The 19,726-nt window shown below is 35.4% G+C and overlaps 3 protein-coding genes and 1 non-coding gene across 4 annotated transcripts; 2 read left to right on the top strand and 2 right to left on the bottom strand.

Moving 5' to 3' along the window:
• Positions 1 to 63: 63 nt before the first annotated feature.
• TRNAF-GAA (transfer RNA phenylalanine (anticodon GAA)) lies at positions 64 to 136 on the bottom strand. The gene has a single exon. It is a non-coding gene; the product is annotated as a tRNA-Phe (tRNA).
• A 12,736-nt stretch (positions 137 to 12,872) lies between these two features.
• Positions 12,873 to 14,347, top strand: LOC145101547 (uncharacterized). The gene is made up of 3 exons (XM_079038756.1): positions 12,873 to 13,297; positions 13,782 to 13,930; positions 14,028 to 14,347. The coding sequence occupies exons 1-3, from the start codon at positions 13,121 to 13,123 to the stop codon at positions 14,164 to 14,166; spliced, it is 465 nt and encodes a 154-aa protein (XP_078894882.1). The 5' UTR covers positions 12,873 to 13,120; the 3' UTR covers positions 14,167 to 14,347.
• A 1,076-nt stretch (positions 14,348 to 15,423) lies between these two features.
• LOC145101546 (Pyridoxamine 5'-phosphate oxidase family protein) lies at positions 15,424 to 16,926 on the top strand. Its single transcript, XM_079038755.1, has 8 exons — positions 15,424 to 15,547; positions 15,646 to 15,786; positions 15,894 to 15,943; positions 16,017 to 16,074; positions 16,164 to 16,196; positions 16,266 to 16,361; positions 16,481 to 16,651; positions 16,736 to 16,926. The coding sequence occupies exons 2-8, from the start codon at positions 15,697 to 15,699 to the stop codon at positions 16,832 to 16,834; spliced, it is 597 nt and encodes a 198-aa protein (XP_078894881.1). The 5' UTR covers positions 15,424 to 15,547; positions 15,646 to 15,696; the 3' UTR covers positions 16,835 to 16,926.
• Positions 16,927 to 17,023: 97 nt separating this feature from the next.
• On the bottom strand, positions 17,024 to 19,396 carry LAC6 (laccase 6). The gene is made up of 6 exons (XM_079038754.1): positions 19,226 to 19,396; positions 18,970 to 19,121; positions 18,630 to 18,874; positions 18,420 to 18,548; positions 17,380 to 18,321; positions 17,024 to 17,300 (listed from the first exon to the last, which is right to left on the bottom strand). Exons 1-6 carry the CDS (start codon positions 19,346 to 19,348, stop codon positions 17,170 to 17,172), a joined length of 1,722 nt encoding a protein of 573 aa, XP_078894880.1. The 5' UTR covers positions 19,349 to 19,396; the 3' UTR covers positions 17,024 to 17,169.
• Positions 19,397 to 19,726: the final 330 nt, after the last annotated feature.

The raw sequence follows: 19,726 nt of genomic DNA, 5'->3' as shown, positions 1-19,726 counted from the left end.
TAATGTCATCAAACCAGACGAATGCGACAACATTTGCCGTAAAAAAAACAAAGAATGATTTTGTGCGGTGAACGTGGATCGAACACGTGACCTTCAGATCTTCAGTCTGACGCTCTCCCAACTGAGCTATCCCCGCTATATTGATAGTTTATAATGTTAAACTGTGTTGAAGAATATGAGGAAAATACATTTGTGCATTTTGCATAAATGTTGTGTAATAAATCAAATACAATGCTTAAGAAAACAATTAGTTAACATTTTAAAAGACGATTTATGTCACTATTATGTGTTTTACAAAAACATTGACTATAAATGGGCTACAAAGAGATGATAAATTATTGATATGTATATTTTTTTTATTGACCTATCATATCTAATATGATAAATATATATGGTCCAAACCTATGTGACAATAACTTTCGTTTTCAATCATGCTCTATCTATTTTATTTGTTTCGTCTTTGTTTATTTATGATTAGGTGTATGTCGTGTGTTGCATAAAATTAAATTATATGATGAAAAAAATACTAACAAAACATATATAAACGTGAAACACGGATCTAAACATGTTAAATTAATAATAAATCAGTCATTACAATCAAAATTGTAAAAAACGTTCGACGTTAGCTACTCGATGTACTGAGGTTAAGAGATTAATCAACTAGACGGGGAATACCATTAATATCATAGCAAAATAGGTTAATATCCTTAACAGAACACTAATTATTTCTCAGATAGTTTCTATTTAGATAAAATTTCTTTAAAGTATTATAATTTCATCGTTTTTCACTGTTTCACTCATTACATAGGCATTAATTAATTGCTAATAGTCTTCTAATCGGTTCGGTAGCGCCTAGAAATTAATCATAATTTTTACAACACTGATTACAATTCATATTATGCATTATGCATCAATAATAAACCTTTCATCATAATACTCAAAGCAAATGATATAGTCACCTTTTTAAGAAGTCAATGATAAAATAATTGTAGTTTCAAAGTCATTATATGTTTTCGTCTAACCAACATCGATGGTGATTCCCTGATTTGTTATTTTATTGATCTATAAGTTTTACAATATAATTTATTGAGACAAACTTATATTGCTTACGATATATATATATATATATATATATATATATATATATATATATATATATATATATATATATAGAGAGAGAGAGAGAGAGAGAGAGGAGAGAGAGAGAGAGAGAGAGAGAGGGAAAGAGAGAAAGAGAGAGGCTCAAATGAGAACTAGAAAAGATTAAAAACCCTAATAACTGTGCTTTAGATATTTTCATTAAGGACCTTTTGGACAAATCAAACATTAATATTATATTAAGCAAAGTTTTTTCATTCCCTAATTCACAACTAGTTACGACTTGTAGTGGGACCGTTGCCGAACCACCACCTGACCGTTGTCGGACCACCACCGTCAGAGTAACAACAAATTTAGTAGCATTTTTTTGGACGTATTCACCATTTAATATAACAAACATTGTAATTTTCATTTCTTTGCTGATACTTTTTAACACATACCATTTCATTTTTGTAGCAAAATGTACAAAATTTTCATAAAAAAATAAAATTATGCCTTGAAAATTTTAATTTTCTTTTTTCTAATTTGTAGATTTCTTTAAAAATATATCATGTATAAGATATATTCATAGTTTAAAGTACCATATTTAAGTTTAATTAAAGTTTAAATTCACTAATACAAACTTTAATATTTTTGTGCATACTTTTTTCATATTTTAACACAAAAAGTATATAAAATATACAAATTAATACAGTCCGTGTTTAGTTTGATACATAAAATTCACATCATAACATAATACAATCCAATATACACTAATTCTTATTTTTTTAAAAGTCAAACACAAACACTACCACCAACTACCACACGTCACCATCAACCACATGTGTCATCATCGCAATCATTGTTCCTTCAAAATCAGATATGTATTTAAAATCATTAATTGATAGCTTAAATACTATATTCACAATTTAATAAACCAATTAATTTACTTATTATAAGTTTAATGCAAAATAATTATAAAAACTAATGTATTCTTACATATTTATACAAGCCAAAAAATTAATATATTCACGAAAAAACAAATAGAAAAACGTTCACACATAAATAATTTGTATTTTAACATAAAATTCATTAAGTCATTGCTTATACAATCAATTCGCTGTTTAAACAGAAAATTCACAGTTTAATGCCATTAATTAACATTTTTAAACACAAAAATCACATTTTAATAAAAAAAAATTCACAACTTAATATAGTCAATTCACAATTTAAAGTAAAAATTCATAGGTTAATGCAATTAATTTATAGTATAAGCATAAAAATCATAGCTTAAGATATAAATTCACAACTTATTACAATAAATTCACAGTTAAGTGTTCAATAAGTATAAATTCACAACCATGTTATCAACTTAAAACTCTTAATACAATCAATTTACGGTTTAATACACAAAATTAATAACTTAATGCAATAAATTCATAGTTTAATACACATAATTCACACTTAATATTGTTAAGTTACAGTTTAATAGGAAGATCACAACTTAATGTTGTCAATTCACAGTTTAATACACAAATTATTCATATTTTATGATAAAATTCATATAAGATTACAACTTAACATAGGCGATTCACAACTTAATATTGTCTATTCATAGCTTGATACAGTTCATTCAAAGTTTAATCACAAAATTCATATAGTTGAAGTTTAAGAACGAGAAGGTATACACATCAGATATGTAGCAAAATAATATATTCACAACTTAACTTTAAGAAGATCACAACTTAATGTTGTAAATTTCCAGTTTAAAACACAAAAATCACAGTTTAATACACAAATCATTCATATTTTAACATAAAATCCATAGGCGATTCATAACTTAATATTGTCTATTCATAACTTAATAAAGTTCATTCACAATTTAATCACAAAATTCATATAGTTGAAGTTTAAGAACGAGCAGACAAAATAATATATTCACAGCTTAAAACTTTAAGACCTCCACAAAAAACTAGACAAATTAAGAGTAAACAATCATATCTAATAGAGATCTAAAACACATTAACGAAGATATGAAGTAAGCCAACACATTAGAGCATGAACGGGGAAGAATTTGCTCAAAATAACAACAAAAAACTCATTTTGACAAGCTTTGGAAGAGCATAAATGAATGAAAATACTAAAAGCATGTACACAAAAGAAATAAAATGATTTTACCTGTAATATCCGCCAGATCTGGAATAAAAAACACTTGAAGCTTGTCAGTCCCGTAAGGAATCACCGTCGACAGATCAAAACCACAAAACTAACACGATTGACAAGAGATTATAGTTATTAAAACTCGGATTCACTTGGATCTAACCAGATCTGGACATATCTAAACTATGAACACCATGAGAAACAACAAAAACCATCGGACTCTCATATCTGACCAGATCTGAACAAGAATCGCCAAAAAAAGGCGTCAAAATCACGAATCTGTCAACATGCCACCACACACGACAAAAAGATGTGGTCGTTTGCCGAAGATCATATAGATCTAGATCTAGAGATGAAAACAACAAACAAATTTCGTAGATCTAGATCTAGAAAAGAAGAAGACGAAACCCAATCTGAAGAAATTAGATCCAGATCTAGACAAGAAAAAGAGAAAACCATATCTAAAGAACTCAGACCTAGAATGTAGGTGTTTTTGCAGGAGGTCGACGTTGCTGGTGGTTGTTAACGTCTTCAGCGGCGACGGAAAGGCGGTTCCAGATCTGAAGTTCTGTAAGAATGTAGGTGTTTTCGCAGGTGATCGGAGGTTGTGACAAAAGAAGATAAGTGACTGTGGTGAAGCCTTCGTCGGTGATGGTGGCGGTGGTTGTGGTGTTTGTAACGTCCCAAAATTCAAGACCAAAATTTTCTTTTTAATAAAACATTACTTTAAACAAAGACATCATTCCAAAACATAATCTGAGTATAAGTTTTCAAAACACTTGTTTATTATCAGAGTAAACATTCCCAGGCTGACTAATCTATGGTGTGTGCCATGCGATCACCCCGAGCTCCTCCCTCCGCTACCGGAAGTACCTGAAAACAAAACTGAAAACCGTAAGCACGAAGCTTAGTGAGTTCCCCACCTTACCACATACCATGCAAAACCAAATACTTCACATACTGGGCCACGTCCGCTATCCTGGGCCTCGCCCTCTACCCCGGGCCTCGCCCGATACAACGGCCCCGCCGCTCCAGGCCCCACCTGGCTTCGAGCCCCGCTCGGATACAGATCTGTTTCACTTAGGCCTCGCCTGTCACAGGGCCTCGCCTACTAACATATAATAGCACATAAACATATCACATAACATTACATAAACTAAACATATACCAACAACTCTTGCTCTAAGGCCTCGCCTATCTTTGGGCCCCGCCCGTGTCCTGCTACTGATGAGTCATGGAACCTCGTCCATACTCCTACTGATAGTGAGATACGGGCCCAACCCACCCTCACTCCTTTCCTAACTTGGGCCTCGCCCCTGCTCTGCTGCTACTGAGATGTGGAACACCATCCACACTCTGCTATTGGTGAGATACGGGACCTCGCCCACACTCACCTCCCTACCAGGCACATACAAGTATCACACAGACAACAAGTATAAACTATCACATACATTGCTCCTTGGGCACCCGCCCTCTATCATTGGACCTCGTCCGAATATCATACTAGCATACTGTGCCTAGGGCTAACCCCCGGGTCCTCTACTCATAACTACATGGGCCGGCATTGTGGCCGTAGACCCATTCATACAAAGGGAAACTCACCTGATACTGCTGAACTGCTGCTGCTAACCCCTTTGACCGCTACCTGACCACTGACTCCGAACTGCTGCTCCGCTTGCTCCCCGAGCTACCAATATCAACATAACACTTAGTCTAACTGACCTTCAAAGGTCAACCAAGCCAACTCTGGTCAAAGTCAACGTCCTGGTCAAAGTCAACCTTCCAGGTCAACCCTACTCGTCGAGTCACCCTACTGACTCGCCGAGTTCATAAGTCCAGAGTCCTTCCACTCGCGACTCTACTCGCTGAGTCAGCCCCTGACTCGCCGAGTCTACTGATTCCCGATTCCTGTCCTGTCCAACTCACTGAGTCCTGGCTCGACTCGCTGACTCGAGACTTAACTCGAAGGGTTTGGGACCACGCGACCTGACTCGCCGAGTCTAAGAGCAGACTTGCCGAGCACACGGCAATCTTCATCCAACTCACCGAGTTGTTTATCCAACTCGCCGAGTTCATGCCTATCTTCATCCGACTCGACGAGCTGTTCATCCCACTCGTCGAGTTCCTCCTCATCTTCAAGCTACTCGCCGAGTCCACTCGAAGGACTCGCCGAGTCCATTAAGATCCACTTACATGCAGAGGACTTCCGAGTCATGCATGGACTCCAAACTGTAGATCTACCCTTCCCAAGCCTATTCCCCACGTAAAGTTGCAAACTTTACGTGTAGAGAGGGAGATCTAGGCAAAATGCACCAATAACTAGGGTTTAAGACCAAGAGGCTCCAAAATCCACCCAATGGCTGATACTTTACGGGATTCTAAACCAACACAAGCATGGATCTGAGGTAGCAACCTCAGATCTGGACCTCAAGCTTGAAATTAATCTTAGGCATGGCTTAAAAGCCCCAAAACTCATAACCAAAGAAGATCTAAAGGAGGGAAACAAATTGATACCTTCCAATGCTCTGAAATGTTCCCCAAACTTCAGATCCAAAGCCACTCCTTGATGCCTCTAAGATTCCCACTTCTTCTTCTTCTAAATCACTCAAAAATGGCCAAAAGCATGAATCATCACAATGGGGGCTTAGGGTGCGGCGTTCTGGGTGTGAGAGACAGTAAAGGAGCCCTAGGAAGAAGATTGAGACGTTTAAATAGGCTCCAAGCCCCGGATTTAGGGTTTTCCTCGCACAGACCAGACTCGCCGAGTCCACTTGGCCGACTCGCCGAGTTGGTCACTTACTCCTCAACCCGGATCCCGCTCCGACTCGCCGAGTCCTTCCTTGGACTCGCCGAGTCCCTCTTAAATTTAGGGTTTCCTTTACTTTCTTGGCTTTCAAAATCTTGGGTGTTACAGTGTTCATCAGAGGTCACTGAAAGAGATGAGAGAATAACTTTTTTGTTTTGAACAACTATGAATAATGGATCTGATCTAAGTTTATGGAATAAGTTTTTCAAAAAGACCATTATAACCTTATTAGTTTTTGTTATTTATTAAAGATTAAAAAAATAAAAATATTAGAATAAACAAAATTAGCCTAGAAATATGTGGTTCTTAGGGTTCTTAACCTTTAGATGTTCTCATTTGAACATTTACCTATATATATATATATATATATATATATATATATATATATACACACACACACACTGGAATTTTCAAAAGCAAACAAAATTATTACTATACGAAATATTCAAATTTTAGTAAATATCCTCTGAATGCAAGAGGTAAATTCATGAATTGAAAAAGTGTTGCATACATTCTTACCTATTTTTTTACTTTATGAAACTCATTTATCCTCTAATTGCAACACCGAAATTCCGTCATTTTTATAACTAATGTATGCTTTATTTTTAACAAAACTTTTTAAATATTACACCGAAAATTCCCATATTTTTCAAAACATTTTAAAACCAATAGTGATTTCAAACATCATGAGATGTCAACTTACATATCAAACAAAAAAAGCGAGGGGTGTGGTCTATTTTGGTGAAGGTTTTTATTAGGCTTGCTGTTAGTCCAACCATATTCAACATAGAAGAAGAATGAGGTTCTATTTTCTAAAACCAATTGTTGATAGAATTGATTTTACATTGCCTTATATGCTAAAACCAAATGTTGATAATATTGATTACACATTGTCGTATATGCTAACATATAGTTTCTCTTTTTACCAATGTGGGACTGAGTTTGTATCCCAACAATCCTCCCCCCAAACCCAAGTTCTGCCCTTGGCCTCCCCTTCAACGAAGGTTCATTAGATCCAATCCTTTTTCATACTGTTGAATCGCTTGGGGCATGCTCACATAACATGGGGTCATTAGGAAGATTTTCAATATGAGACTTCAGGATCAACTTCGTTGGATTTCAATACGAGGCTTCAGGATTAACTTCGTTTGACTGAGAATTACTGGGGATTGCGCCACCAGCGTCGTCTACATCATCTGGTCTATGACCATAGCTCTGATACCATTTGTTAGGATCGTTACTAGCCTAACCATGCTCAACATAGAAGAACAATGGTGTTCCATTTTCTAAAAACAATTTGTGATAGAAGGGATAACTCATTGTCTTATATGCTAGCATATAGTTTCTCTTTTTTTTATATGGGATTGAGTTTATATCCCAACAATTTTAGATAAGTTGCATAAGTAATTTATCATTCCTCATCTCTTTTTGCGGATTTTTTTTGTGATGGCGGCGATACACTTTTCTAGGACATTTGAGTGGGTGATGTTTTCAGAAGGACATTTAGGTAGGTGATGTAAGGCTTATGGACCCATTTCCTAGGCTTTATGTGTTAGAAATTAATAAAGGTTATTGTGTTGCGAATAGGTGGCTTGATGCTTGGATATGGGACTGGAATAACAAAATTACGGATGGAGCCATTGTTGACATTGACAAACATGCTCAGTGAGGTAGAGCTTGGAGGTGATCCTAATAGATGGGTGTGGAAGCTCGATCTTGATGCAATTTTATGGTTACTAGTTTCATGTGTCATATCGATGATGTTGTGATTGATCCAGGTGTTATCGAAACTAGATGGGGTGCAAGTTGAATCTAATAAAGGTCAACAGAGAATGTTTTATTGTGGTGTGTTTTGTTTTATTGATGTACCTTCTGTTTTATGCCCTGTGTGTGATGAAGTTTACGAAGACATTAGTCACATTTTCCTAGTTTGTGAAATGGTTTCTTAGGTGTGGAAACATATTGAAAAGTGGTTGGATCTGCCTTTTTCTCTTTCCGGAATGGAAGCAATGAAGGCTCTTGAGGTCATTTTTCTAACTATTATCTAGATGCACTGGAGATATAGAAATAATGTTGTGTTATGGTCGACGAGTATCTTAAAATGCAACGTATATGAGAATATTGTCGTTTTTCATTTAATTGGTTCTCAAATAAGAACAAAATATTTAGCATATCTTCGACATCGTTGTAACAAAATGCAATGTTAAATATTTCTATGTAATTGTTCTTTTCCCCTAACTCCTTGTTAGGTCATTTTCTTATATACAAGTTTAGATGTTAACAAAAAAAATACTTGCATATCAATCCACAAGTCATAAACAAAATAACTGATATGCTATAATGACTACTCTATACGAAAATAAGACACACATTGGATATAATCATCATCAAGTACAATGTAAAGAAAATATCATAAAACGCATAAACATAATTTTATTTGTCCAATGTGACATCTCTTATTTTTCAGAACCAATTAAAACATTTTCCTTACGTTTTATAAATTGAGGTGTAGAAATTCCTAGTTAAATAAAACATTCTTAAGATAAAAAAAGTTATTTTATTAAAACATTGAGGATGTCATTCGTTCATATCCAAACATACATTACAACGTAAAATATAAAAGGCCCTGAAACTACTTACTACAGACACATCTCTTTATTCCACTCGACATCCTAACAAGACTACTGCAACCTTGGTTCCAGTATCTGTGATGCATAAAAATGAGTAGGTCGGGTTTGGGAAACCTGGTGAGATACGTAGGGTTTTCAAGCCCATGGCATTTTAATGTTAAAATAATTCCATTCCTACAAAGCATATAACATATAATATAGATACATATAGTGTGACCTAAAATCAACTGCCCAACCCGACCGATCCTCACAGATCCTTGTTCGACAATCATCTGGAAGAATCACCTTACCTACTGAATTGTCTAAGTATTTGTTTGACCACACAGCCAAATGAGTCCTTGTTCGGTGTAAGTCATATGTAAGGCAATTAATGTTCAGAGATTTAATAAATATGATCTCCAATTTTATCTATGTCCATGGGTTATAAGTCCATACTAGCAACGTAATTCACTAGACCGCTTAGAATAGTCAAGTGTTTTCATCTACTCTGGAGTCTGGTCGATGACCCAACATACCTACCGGTTGTCTGATTTGGACCCACCATTTCTGGTCATCCAAGAAAGAGGTAGGATACGACACTCTAATATACAATCTCACACCCTACCTCGGAATGAGACCTATCTAATGTCCATTTTATTGGGAACTAAACACCTTTTGCAAGTCTAATATAACTAATACAGACTTATACCAAAGTCTATGTTTGTTATAGTTCCTAATAGGCAATATTATCTTACTTATATTATTAGCTCAGAATACAGATAATACAGCTAACACACAATATAAATACTTTTATTAAAATTATGTACTTAATAGTAACTACGCACTCACCTGACCAAGTGTCTGGTGATTGGTGAATCGTGCAGAGCTTCGCCTTACACCTTTTTCCAAAAGACCTAGATGTATATAACGCTAAGTATTAATCTAATATCATACTTCATGGAACTATTATCCTAAGGGTTTAGATTCCACAACAATCCCGAAGTCTACTCCAAAATCTATCAGGTAAGGATTAGCCAGACAATACAGTCAGGAGGCAGGACCATTTCAGCATATAACCTTTCTAAAATCCAACAACCAAGCCAACGTAACCATTCTAGACACTTATCCCGTAAGTAGATTAATCAGTATAACGACATGAAATTACTGATAAACCTTATTTATAGATTCATAACAATGATTGTGACTATAAATATAAATTACACTAACATAAGGATGAGTGTAATTTAACTTACAGAGATTCTCCTGACTAGAAGTCGAAAAGTTTGCAGACAGGACTCTGACTCACACTCTACTAATTTTCAGACTCTCGGATCCTCCAGAGCCTAGCTAGATACCCAAAAAACTATAGAATTCTAAGGCTAAATACTGAAGGTTTCAAAGGGATTGCGTCTAAAATAGTGTGAGGAGGAATGAAAGAATGAGCTGTTATTTATAGGGCGAAATCCAGGGATGTGTGTCGTGCACCATAGAGACGCGTCGCCCACCATGGTGGCATGACTCCACTCGGCTGCTGACACATGTACAAAGAAAGGTGGAGTTGTGTGGTTGCTTCTAAAGCCCTATCCGCGTCGATGTTTATCACACTCCGACGAGAGAGGACTGTCGGCGATCTCGCTACCGTTGTCGTTGTTTATCGCCACTCCGACGATTGTTTCACTGACGTTTATTGTTGCGACAGTCACTTCCCTGATGTGAATTGTTGCGATCACCACCACGAGGCTGGTTAAAGGGGTGAGATGAATCCCTGGAGCCGATGTGTTAAACAGTAAGGGCAAAAGCATTGTTGGAGAATTGCCAAAAAAACATAATCATCGGAAAAATCATGTATCATTAGAGATGCCAAAATCGCCAAAAAATTCACCATTTCGCCGGAAACCTACAAGTCATAAGGAAATAATGTGGACAAATCAAAAAGTTAAATGATGTATTTTGCAAAAAGAAAAAAAACATTAATGACTAAACATAATATATACATATATATATATATATATATATATATATATATATATATATATAATTAAACTCAAATAAAAACAATTATTTTAAGTCTGTTTTTTCAAGATTTGTTTTGTTTTTCTTTTTAATTTTACCATGGACCTTAAACTACAATTATTTTAATAACTTTATTTTTAATAAAAACCTCTTTGTAAACATTTTAGAGTAAATTACAGTCTTGGTCCCTGTGGTTTACATGAAATAACATTCTTGGTCCTACTTTTAGAAAAATAACACTATTAGGGTTTTGATAACACCTATGGTCCTTAGGATCGTTACCATCTAAGAGCATCTGTTAAACACATGTGAAATGACATAAATACCCATGTTAAGAATATGTAAAATGACCAGATTACCCATCTTTTCTATTGTTTTTTTATTTTTAACTATATGGACCATATATGTAAATATTAAAAAAAATTCAAACAAAATCTCGGGGTATACCAATCTTGTCTGCCATTGCCAATTACCTAAATCTTAACTGTAAACACACCACCTCCCATCTCAAGTCTACAACTTTCCTTTCCAAAAACTACTGCAATATCAATCATAGGCACTCGCTGCTTCAAAACTCATTCATGAAGATTACTACAATATCATTCATACACTCACTGCTTTGTTTGACATATTAAAGTGTGACGGGGTTTCTGCCAATAAAGAGGTACTGTGAATTTCTTGACTGACCTGAAAGAAGGAAGGTCAACCCTTAGACCGACTTAAGTTTTGATTTTTGGATAGGTTGGAGGAAACACATATGTGTCGACCTTACCGGGGTATCCCCTCTCGTGGTCTTGAGGGCAGAGGGTTTTACGGTGGAACATGCTATTTTAAAAGTTGCTACAGGCAAAGTCACCAACCATGAGAAATCATGCATAGAAAATCAACACGTTTTCATACCATTTTTTTCTCGCGCGCAGATGCGGTGACGCTTCTTAATATAGTACAATGGATCATGCATAGCAATGTTATATCCCCAAGATCTATGAATGTAGTCTTCAGAAGAATTGGTTTTACCATACAAAAAGACTTAGCGACGCAACTTGCTGCCCGTTTTGTCATCTCACTCGTTATACAATGATAACTAATATTTTAGTTATCGTCAATCCAATCTCAATTTCAAGAAATAATTGAGCCCTACCCAATTATCATGCATGTACTCTTGGTGTGAGGGTACCCAATATGATACTTGAGTGTCCCATTCCAAGCAGTAGTCTTATCGTACACCTAGCAACATAAACAACAAAAGTAACAAGCTTCAAAGGATTATTCCCCATAATAATCGAGTAATGAACCAAACTCAACTCAGTCAAGAAAAACACCATATTCTCCATCTAAATCCACAAAAAAGAGAAACATCAAATTTTCATAATTCATAATTACGAACAAACTGAATTCTTTTCAAAAATATACCTCATTATCAGTAGGAACAAAAGCTTTCGTATACCCAACAAGAAACACATACGATGTATGAACAGTCAAATACCACCCTAAAAATTCCAAGAATCGCTTTCACCATTCCTAAAATCTGTTCCCTTGTATACGTGTTATCCGATATCACGATCACATCATTCACTTCAAGTGGCCAAATTCCTTCATACTTACAAGCAATCAACATTACACTGATGCCAACCAACTGAAGTTCTCTTCGGGAATTGTTCGCATTGAGAGGTATCAGTTAATCGTTGACTGTGAGGTAAAGATTTCGGGCATGAGTTCGAATTTTCGGTGGACTTCAATTTCCCAGTTGGCTAAAATGGCTCTCATTTTGGCGTTGAGGGTAAAATAGGAGTCTTATTCAGAAATAATCGAGCCCCACCTCAACTCAACAGCTTTCACCTTCCATAACGACATTTAAGATATGTTTTTTAAGTTTTGAGTTTTATACAAATGTGGTTAGTATGTTATATGTTTTTACTCGGTTGGTATGAGAGTAAAGTAGACATTTTAAAATATTTAACAGTGTAATGGTCCAAGGGACCAATGGTGATATCAAATAGTGAAATAAGGTCGAATGTTGTTAATTTTCCAAAGAAAAACCAAAAATATTATTTTGTGTAAACCACATGGACCAAGAATATAACTTAAGTCAACATTTTAAATAGACCTTCAACTACCGTCATTTTAATAACTGTAATTTTAATAAATAGCATTTGAAATATTAATTGCTATTAGATGCATTTTGACTTTTCATAGGCTAGTTTAGGTGTTAGCTTTGTCCTTGTTAATCGATCTCCACATTTTGCAAAAAATATCACGATCAGGATCAGCCCTCATCAGCCCCTGTTCCGTCACGAGAGAGAGTTTTTGGTTCGTAACGTCTCTTGGTGTTTTTCGAGGCACATCTTCCGTGGGATTTTTGATTTTAATCATTCATTTGATTTGGGAATAACTGCTTCTCATCTTCTCCATTTCATCAAGGAAATCTTGGTGAAGTTGATAAGAATCACAGAAGATGTACGTGAAGGCGACACCGACGACGGATCTGAACAGAAACACCGACTGGTTCACGTACCCAGGAGTATGGACAACCTACATCTTCATCTTGTTCTTTTCATGGCTTCTCATTCTCTCCGTTTCTGGTTGCACCCCTGGCATGGCTTGGACCATCGTTAATCTCTCCCACTTCCTCGTAATTATGCCTCTCTCTCTCTCTCTCTCTCAATCTCAAAATTTAAATACTGTTCCATCTCATTGAAAGACAGATGATTTGTCTTCTTTCTGCATCTCAATTCGATTTGGTTTTGAGGGTTACTGTTAGGTGTTCGATCTAAGGTTGATTATAGAAAATTGAATTCAATCTTCTTAGTAAATCAATGTCATCCAATACAATTATGGTACAATTTGGAAAAATTACTGAAATATGATGTGTTCGATTTCGTTTTTGGCATATGTAAGCCAATGAGATCCTGAAGCCCTACCGGTGTTGAATTTTCTCTATTTCGTATTTAGGGTTTTCTAATCATCAGTTAAGATTGAGGGATAGCTGAAAGATGAGATCTTTCAGTTTCTTTGTAGGCTATATCAAATTCTTATAGCTTTCTATTATATATTGATCCAATTAGTTGTCAGTGTTTTGTATCTGTGATGAATGTCTAAGTCCTGTTTCTTATTAGGTCACTTATCACTTTTTCCATTGGATGAAAGGGACTCCATTTGCAGAAGACCAAGGGATTTACAACAGGCTGACATGGTGGGAACAGATCGACAATGGAAAACAGCTCACTAGAAACAGAAAGTTTTTAACAGTCGTTCCTGTTGTTCTGTAAGTAAACATATTTAAACTACAATGGTGATTTCTGATTTCTGATTAAGTAAACTGTAAACATTTATCTTGGGTGTTGTTTTTCTTTGAGTTGCAGGTATTTGATAGCTTCACACACAACAGATTACCAACACCCAATGCTGTTTTTAAACACAGTTGCTGTGATTGTGCTTGTTATTGCCAAGTTTCCTAATATGCATAAAGTCAGAATCTTTGGGATTAATGGAGATATGTGAGTGGTATTAATAGGTTGTTGTTCAATGTTCATCATGTTTGGAAGTTGTTCACTCTCCTTTGTACTGAAACGGGTAATATAAAGTCAAGATTGGAAAGGTTATCATTTTTGTTTATGCTGCTGCATTCCTGTTCTACAAATGCACTGATTGATATTGAAAATAAAAATGAAAGATTCACCTCTGTATAGTGGAACTTTATTGTAGCTTGGAGATTCATTTCTGTGTTTTCTTCATCTTCAAAAAGTTGACTTCATATAATTATGTTTGGCTCTTTTTTTTTTTTTTACAATGATCAGTCACAGGCACCATTGCAAGAGGCTCTTCTCCTTGATCCCTTCTATTTGTCATGTTCGGAATCAAACCAACCTCATACAAACAATAAACCTTAAACCCAAATAAAGATTAAAGAAGCTATTATTGGAAGAAGACAAACTACAATTTCCAAGGATGAAATCTAGTTAAATTTCGGGTTTGAAATCTGGATCTTTCCAAAACCCTCAACCTTATTCTAAATTAAACTATAAAGAACAACACTTCTATTTAGTAATAAACCATAAACCATAAAAAACATGCATTTTACATCATCTGATTGTATAAGATACTCGCATAAATTCCAATCCGCTCAATGACATTAGAATCATCAAATACGATATTGCTAACAAAGAATTCATTTAAATTTGGGTTTAGTCACTTCGTTTACCATGATAACCTTTTCAAATTTTAGATTATGCTTCGCAACGTTTAAGTGGCTATAGACATTACTATTGTGGTAAAGTTGGGTTACACAAATATGGTCCAAAATTGACTAAAAAACTTTCATGTGCCAAATTGCTTATTTATTATTCTGTGGCATTTTCGATAAAAGTGAAATCCACCTGTGAAAGAAGAAAGAAGAGGAGAGTTTTGCTAAATTGGGAAGAAGAGAGGGAAAAAAAAACGAAAATAACGATAAAGAAAACTTTCTCCTCTATAAGGTTTGACCGAGTTGGGTTGTCTAGCAACGGTTTTTGTCGAGCTGACTCAACCAATACCAAGTTCAGAAACAGTTTGCTGAGCTGACTCGGCAAATACCGAAGTTTACCGAGTGGATCCCACCGCCTAACAAGACAATCCCAAACTTCAATTTGAAAATGACAATAAAGAAAGGCTTTCTCCTCTATAAGGTTTTACTGAGTTGGGCTATCTAGCAACTGTGTTTGTCAAGCTGACTCAGATAATACCAAAATCAAAAACAGATTGCTGAGTTGACTCAGCCAATACGAAACCTATTGGATCCAAGACAATCCCAAACTTCAATGACAGCGACTAGTAATTATAAAACATATTGCACTAAGCTCCTAACTAATTGTACTAGACTTGTAGTCCTCGTACTCCAAACCAGGTTAGTTGATTGAAAACACCATATAGATTTTGGTTAGGGTTCTTAATTCTTATTATGAAGTTTTGTAGACCCTTCAATTATTTAAAAATGTCATTTAGGAACCGAAAGTCGACGTAAAACCAGACGCTTCGGAGGAGCACTGATTAGAAATGGGCACAGTAACAGCGCCATGGAAACAGCTTCTTCTCAACGCACTGCAGTCCAATTCCCACCTCCGCCACTCTTCCTATCTTCAATTCGTACGTACATATATGTTATATCCCTAAGGCATCGTCTTTCTTTCTTTCTCTTTTTATCCAAACACCTTCTATCGGAATAACCTTGCTCTCAATTTCGGGGTTTACAGGCAACAATAGGATCCAATGGAAGACCTGCTAATCGCACCGTTGTTTTCAGGTATTACACACAGAGACACACACGATGTTTGGTGTTAATGTGTTACGAAATTTGGGCGTTTGTTGTTATGTAGGGGATTTGCAGATACTAGCAATAAAATTCAAATCAACACGGACTGCAGAAGTCACAAGGTTGATTGTTTCAGCTTAGAAATCTTAATCAGAGGTGAATTCGGTATATCCGAAACTAGGTTATTGATTTGTGAAAATTTTAACTGCAGATTGAAGATCTTAAACAATGCCCATTTGCTGAAGTATGTACACTTTGATTCCCTAAGTCTCCCTTCATTTCTCATATTCTAAATGGATTCGTTATGATTTAGATTTGTTGGTATTTTACTGATTCGTGGGAACAATTCCGGATCAATGGTAAAGTCGATGTCATTGATGGATCAAACCCTGACCCCATGAAACTTCAGGTAGCTCTGTTTTATGATCTCCTTGTTTCAAATTGACAAATTGTGTTAGTATTTGAAACAATTGAAACAATCGCTACAAATGTATCTGTTCTTGATCATCTTTGGAATCTATGATACAGCAAAGAGAGAAAGCTTGGTTTGCTAGTTCACCAAAATCAAGGCTCCAGTATCTGGGTCCAACTCCAGGGCTTCCATCTTTAGGTGATCAATCATCCGAGGTGCCAACTTCATTGGACCCTTCAGCTGGACCTGTTTCAGCTTATTGCTTGCTCCTTCTTGACCCTGATCAGGTCCAAATCATTTTCTGCTCATATATTTATTTGTATGTTATTTATTCTACTCATTATAATTGTAAGAATTTGTTTTGTACTCAGGTTGATTATGTGAATTTGAAGAGTAACGAGAGGTTAGCCTTCTCTAGGAAGAACATCAATGAAGAGAGTTGTTGGAGTTCAGACAGAGTCAACCCATGATCTTTATCAACTGTCACTATGATGTATAAGTTATAAGTTATAACACTTTCATCTTCATGTCTGAATAAAATAAAAAAGGTTTGATTTCTTTAGCTTTTATACATATACTATTATATAGTTTAGGCACACTAACTCTCCCCAACTACACTTCTTTAATCAAATTCTCCACCTGTAATTGTCACATAAATATCGTCAAAACTTTCAATTTTATTCACTGAAACATGAGCTTTTTTACACGATATATTCTAAAAAATTGAAAATCACACTTAAATACTTAATAATGCACACTTGTTTTCGAAAATCTTTTACTTGATAAAAGATCACAACCTAATTAACTAACAACGTGGCATATCTGCTGGAGGATGAGGAAGCGTCTCCATTGGCCCCACACCATTCTTCACCACCAATGCAACCGCTAATCCCCAAGTCAAATGTATCTCCAAGTGACAATGCATAAACCAAACCCCTAACAACATTACAAAACATAAACCTCAAAAATATTTTATATGTTGTTTTTTTTTTTTTTAATAAAGTTTGTGTTTTACCTGGATTATCAGCAACAAATCTGATCGCAGCCCATCCACCAACAGGCACCCCAATCGTGTTCATGTAAGGTGGGTCCATTAAATTAAAATTAGCAGTTTGCGGGTTATAATTCCCACTACCATATCCAATCACATAAAAACTATACCCATGAAGATGAATCGGGTGATTTTCAGTAGTAACTGTACCCGTATCCTGTAAAATAATCTGGACCCGACTTCCATATTCAATAACCTTTGTTCTCGTCCCATTAACAGATCCCGTGTCATTAGGAGCCGAATTAGGCGCTCCATTAACAAAATCATAAAATTTCAAAGGAGACCCAGGAAAATCCTCAGTAAACCCACCATTGATATGCTCATAATAAGCTCCAAGAATCGAAAAATTCGGCCTAATGAAACTATTATTGTTCATGGAAGCTCCCATGACACCACCATTCAAACCCTGGCAATTCTTCTTCGGTGTTTTTGATCCACATTTGTTGACGTTAAGCCCGATTGTGAAAAAAAGATTGGTGTCTATCTCTTTAGGGACATTGGAAACTTCTAGACTTTTTAACCCATCCATAACCGTTTTAACAGCTAAATTATCATTAAATTTAGGTAAAGGAGCGGGTAATGTGACGCTATTTGGTGTGGCGCCTATGTATTGGAAGTATGCGATTGATGTTATGTTTTGAAATGCGACATTTTGGGCTGACATGTAGGGGCCCATGGCCATGGAATATCTTCCTATTTTTTGATTGGCTGTGACTAGGACATTTAGGGTGTGACCTGGCCCTAACATGACTCGATCTGTGGGGAATGGTTTTGTGTATTCTCCATCTGCTTCAACTATGGTTAACTTATGGTTAGCAATTGTGAAGAAGCTTTCCATGTTTAGAAGAGCACCAATTATTCTTAACATGTAGGTTTTCCCGGGCACTACATCAATCTTGAACACATCTGTTTTTCAAAAAAAGAAATAAATAAATAATTCAACGTGTTTCTATGGGGAAAATGTAAGATATTTTGATGAATTGAACCTATATATGGACAATTACCATTTGTTGAGCAGTTGTAGTTGGGACCCGGATGACCATTGATGGTGTACGCATCCGCCACCGGAGCACCACCACCGCCAGCTGTCACATTCTTCTCAAGTTGCACAAGATCCCAATTCCAATACTCCCCTTAATAAGTAAAAACAATACTTTTTAAATTTTGAATTCTGTTTTGATTAATATTGTGTATAAAAATGAAAAATCACTGACCTAAGATAATGGTGTGCTCTTCGTAAGGAGATTTAAAAGGATAAGGGACTCCTTTTTTAGGGTAGATGATGATTGCACCATAAACAGTTGCTCTAAGCCATGAAAAATGAGCATGCCAGAAAAGGGTACCTTTTTGTTTGACCAAAGTAAACTCATACGTAAAAGTTTGACCCGATTGAACAGGACATTGAGTGATATAAGAAGGTCCATCTGACCAACAAGTTAGAATCTGTCTCACACCATGCCTGATATAAATATTTCAATCATTAACGTAAATTAGATTTTTTATATGTATATATATAAAAAAAGATAATCATATATTTTTTTAAAAAAAGTATACCAGTGAATTGTGGTATTGTATGGTGTCTCATTTGTGAGTTTTACGATAATTCTGTCATCTTCTTGTGCGTACACAACTGGTCCAGGGTACATCTGGTTGATGGTTACTATCTCTCTCGTTTGACAAAGTTTGTTGACTTTTAACATTTGTACCTAATAAACATAATTTTTAATTATCAAAATCAGTTAAATTCAAAAAAACAGAAAAGAGAATCATAAAGAAAAATAGAAATTGAAATAGGAATAGAAAGAGAGACCTTGAAGTCGTAGTATCTTGTTGATCCACCTTTAGGCCATTGGGACATGACATGAAGCATGTTATGAGCAAAAATACAAAGAAAAAGTAAGCTTATTAGGCCATGCTTTGAAGAATTGGCCATTTTTGCTTACACTTTGAGAGAAGAATGTGTAAAGAAGAAGTGAGAAAATGATAGAAGGGAGGGGAGGCTTTTTAATGCTTCACCAAAGGTTCTTTTTATTTTTTATTTTTATTTTTATGGAAAATATTTTTTATATTTTTAGTAAAAGTTGGAAGAAGAAGGAGAAAAAAAGGATTTATGAAGGTGTATTATGTTTGTCAGCTTTCATGATTCACTTTACTTTTGGATTTCTAATAATCAGTTGTTGGGCGATGTTTTCTCTTCAACTCTTGCTTCACTCACACCTGCTTCAAACATATTATATTACATTTTTGGTCACTTAGTATAGTTGATTTTTCCAATTTTGATCCCAAATAGTTTTTTTCTTGCAATTTTCAT

Source organism: Lactuca serriola, chromosome 4 (genome assembly GCF_051521515.1).
Source record: "Lactuca serriola cultivar US96UC23 chromosome 4, Lser_US96UC23_V15, whole genome shotgun sequence".
In the NCBI taxonomy this organism is placed as follows: Eukaryota; Viridiplantae; Streptophyta; class Magnoliopsida; order Asterales; family Asteraceae; genus Lactuca; species Lactuca serriola.
This window is presented reverse-complemented; position numbering and strand designations above follow the sequence as displayed.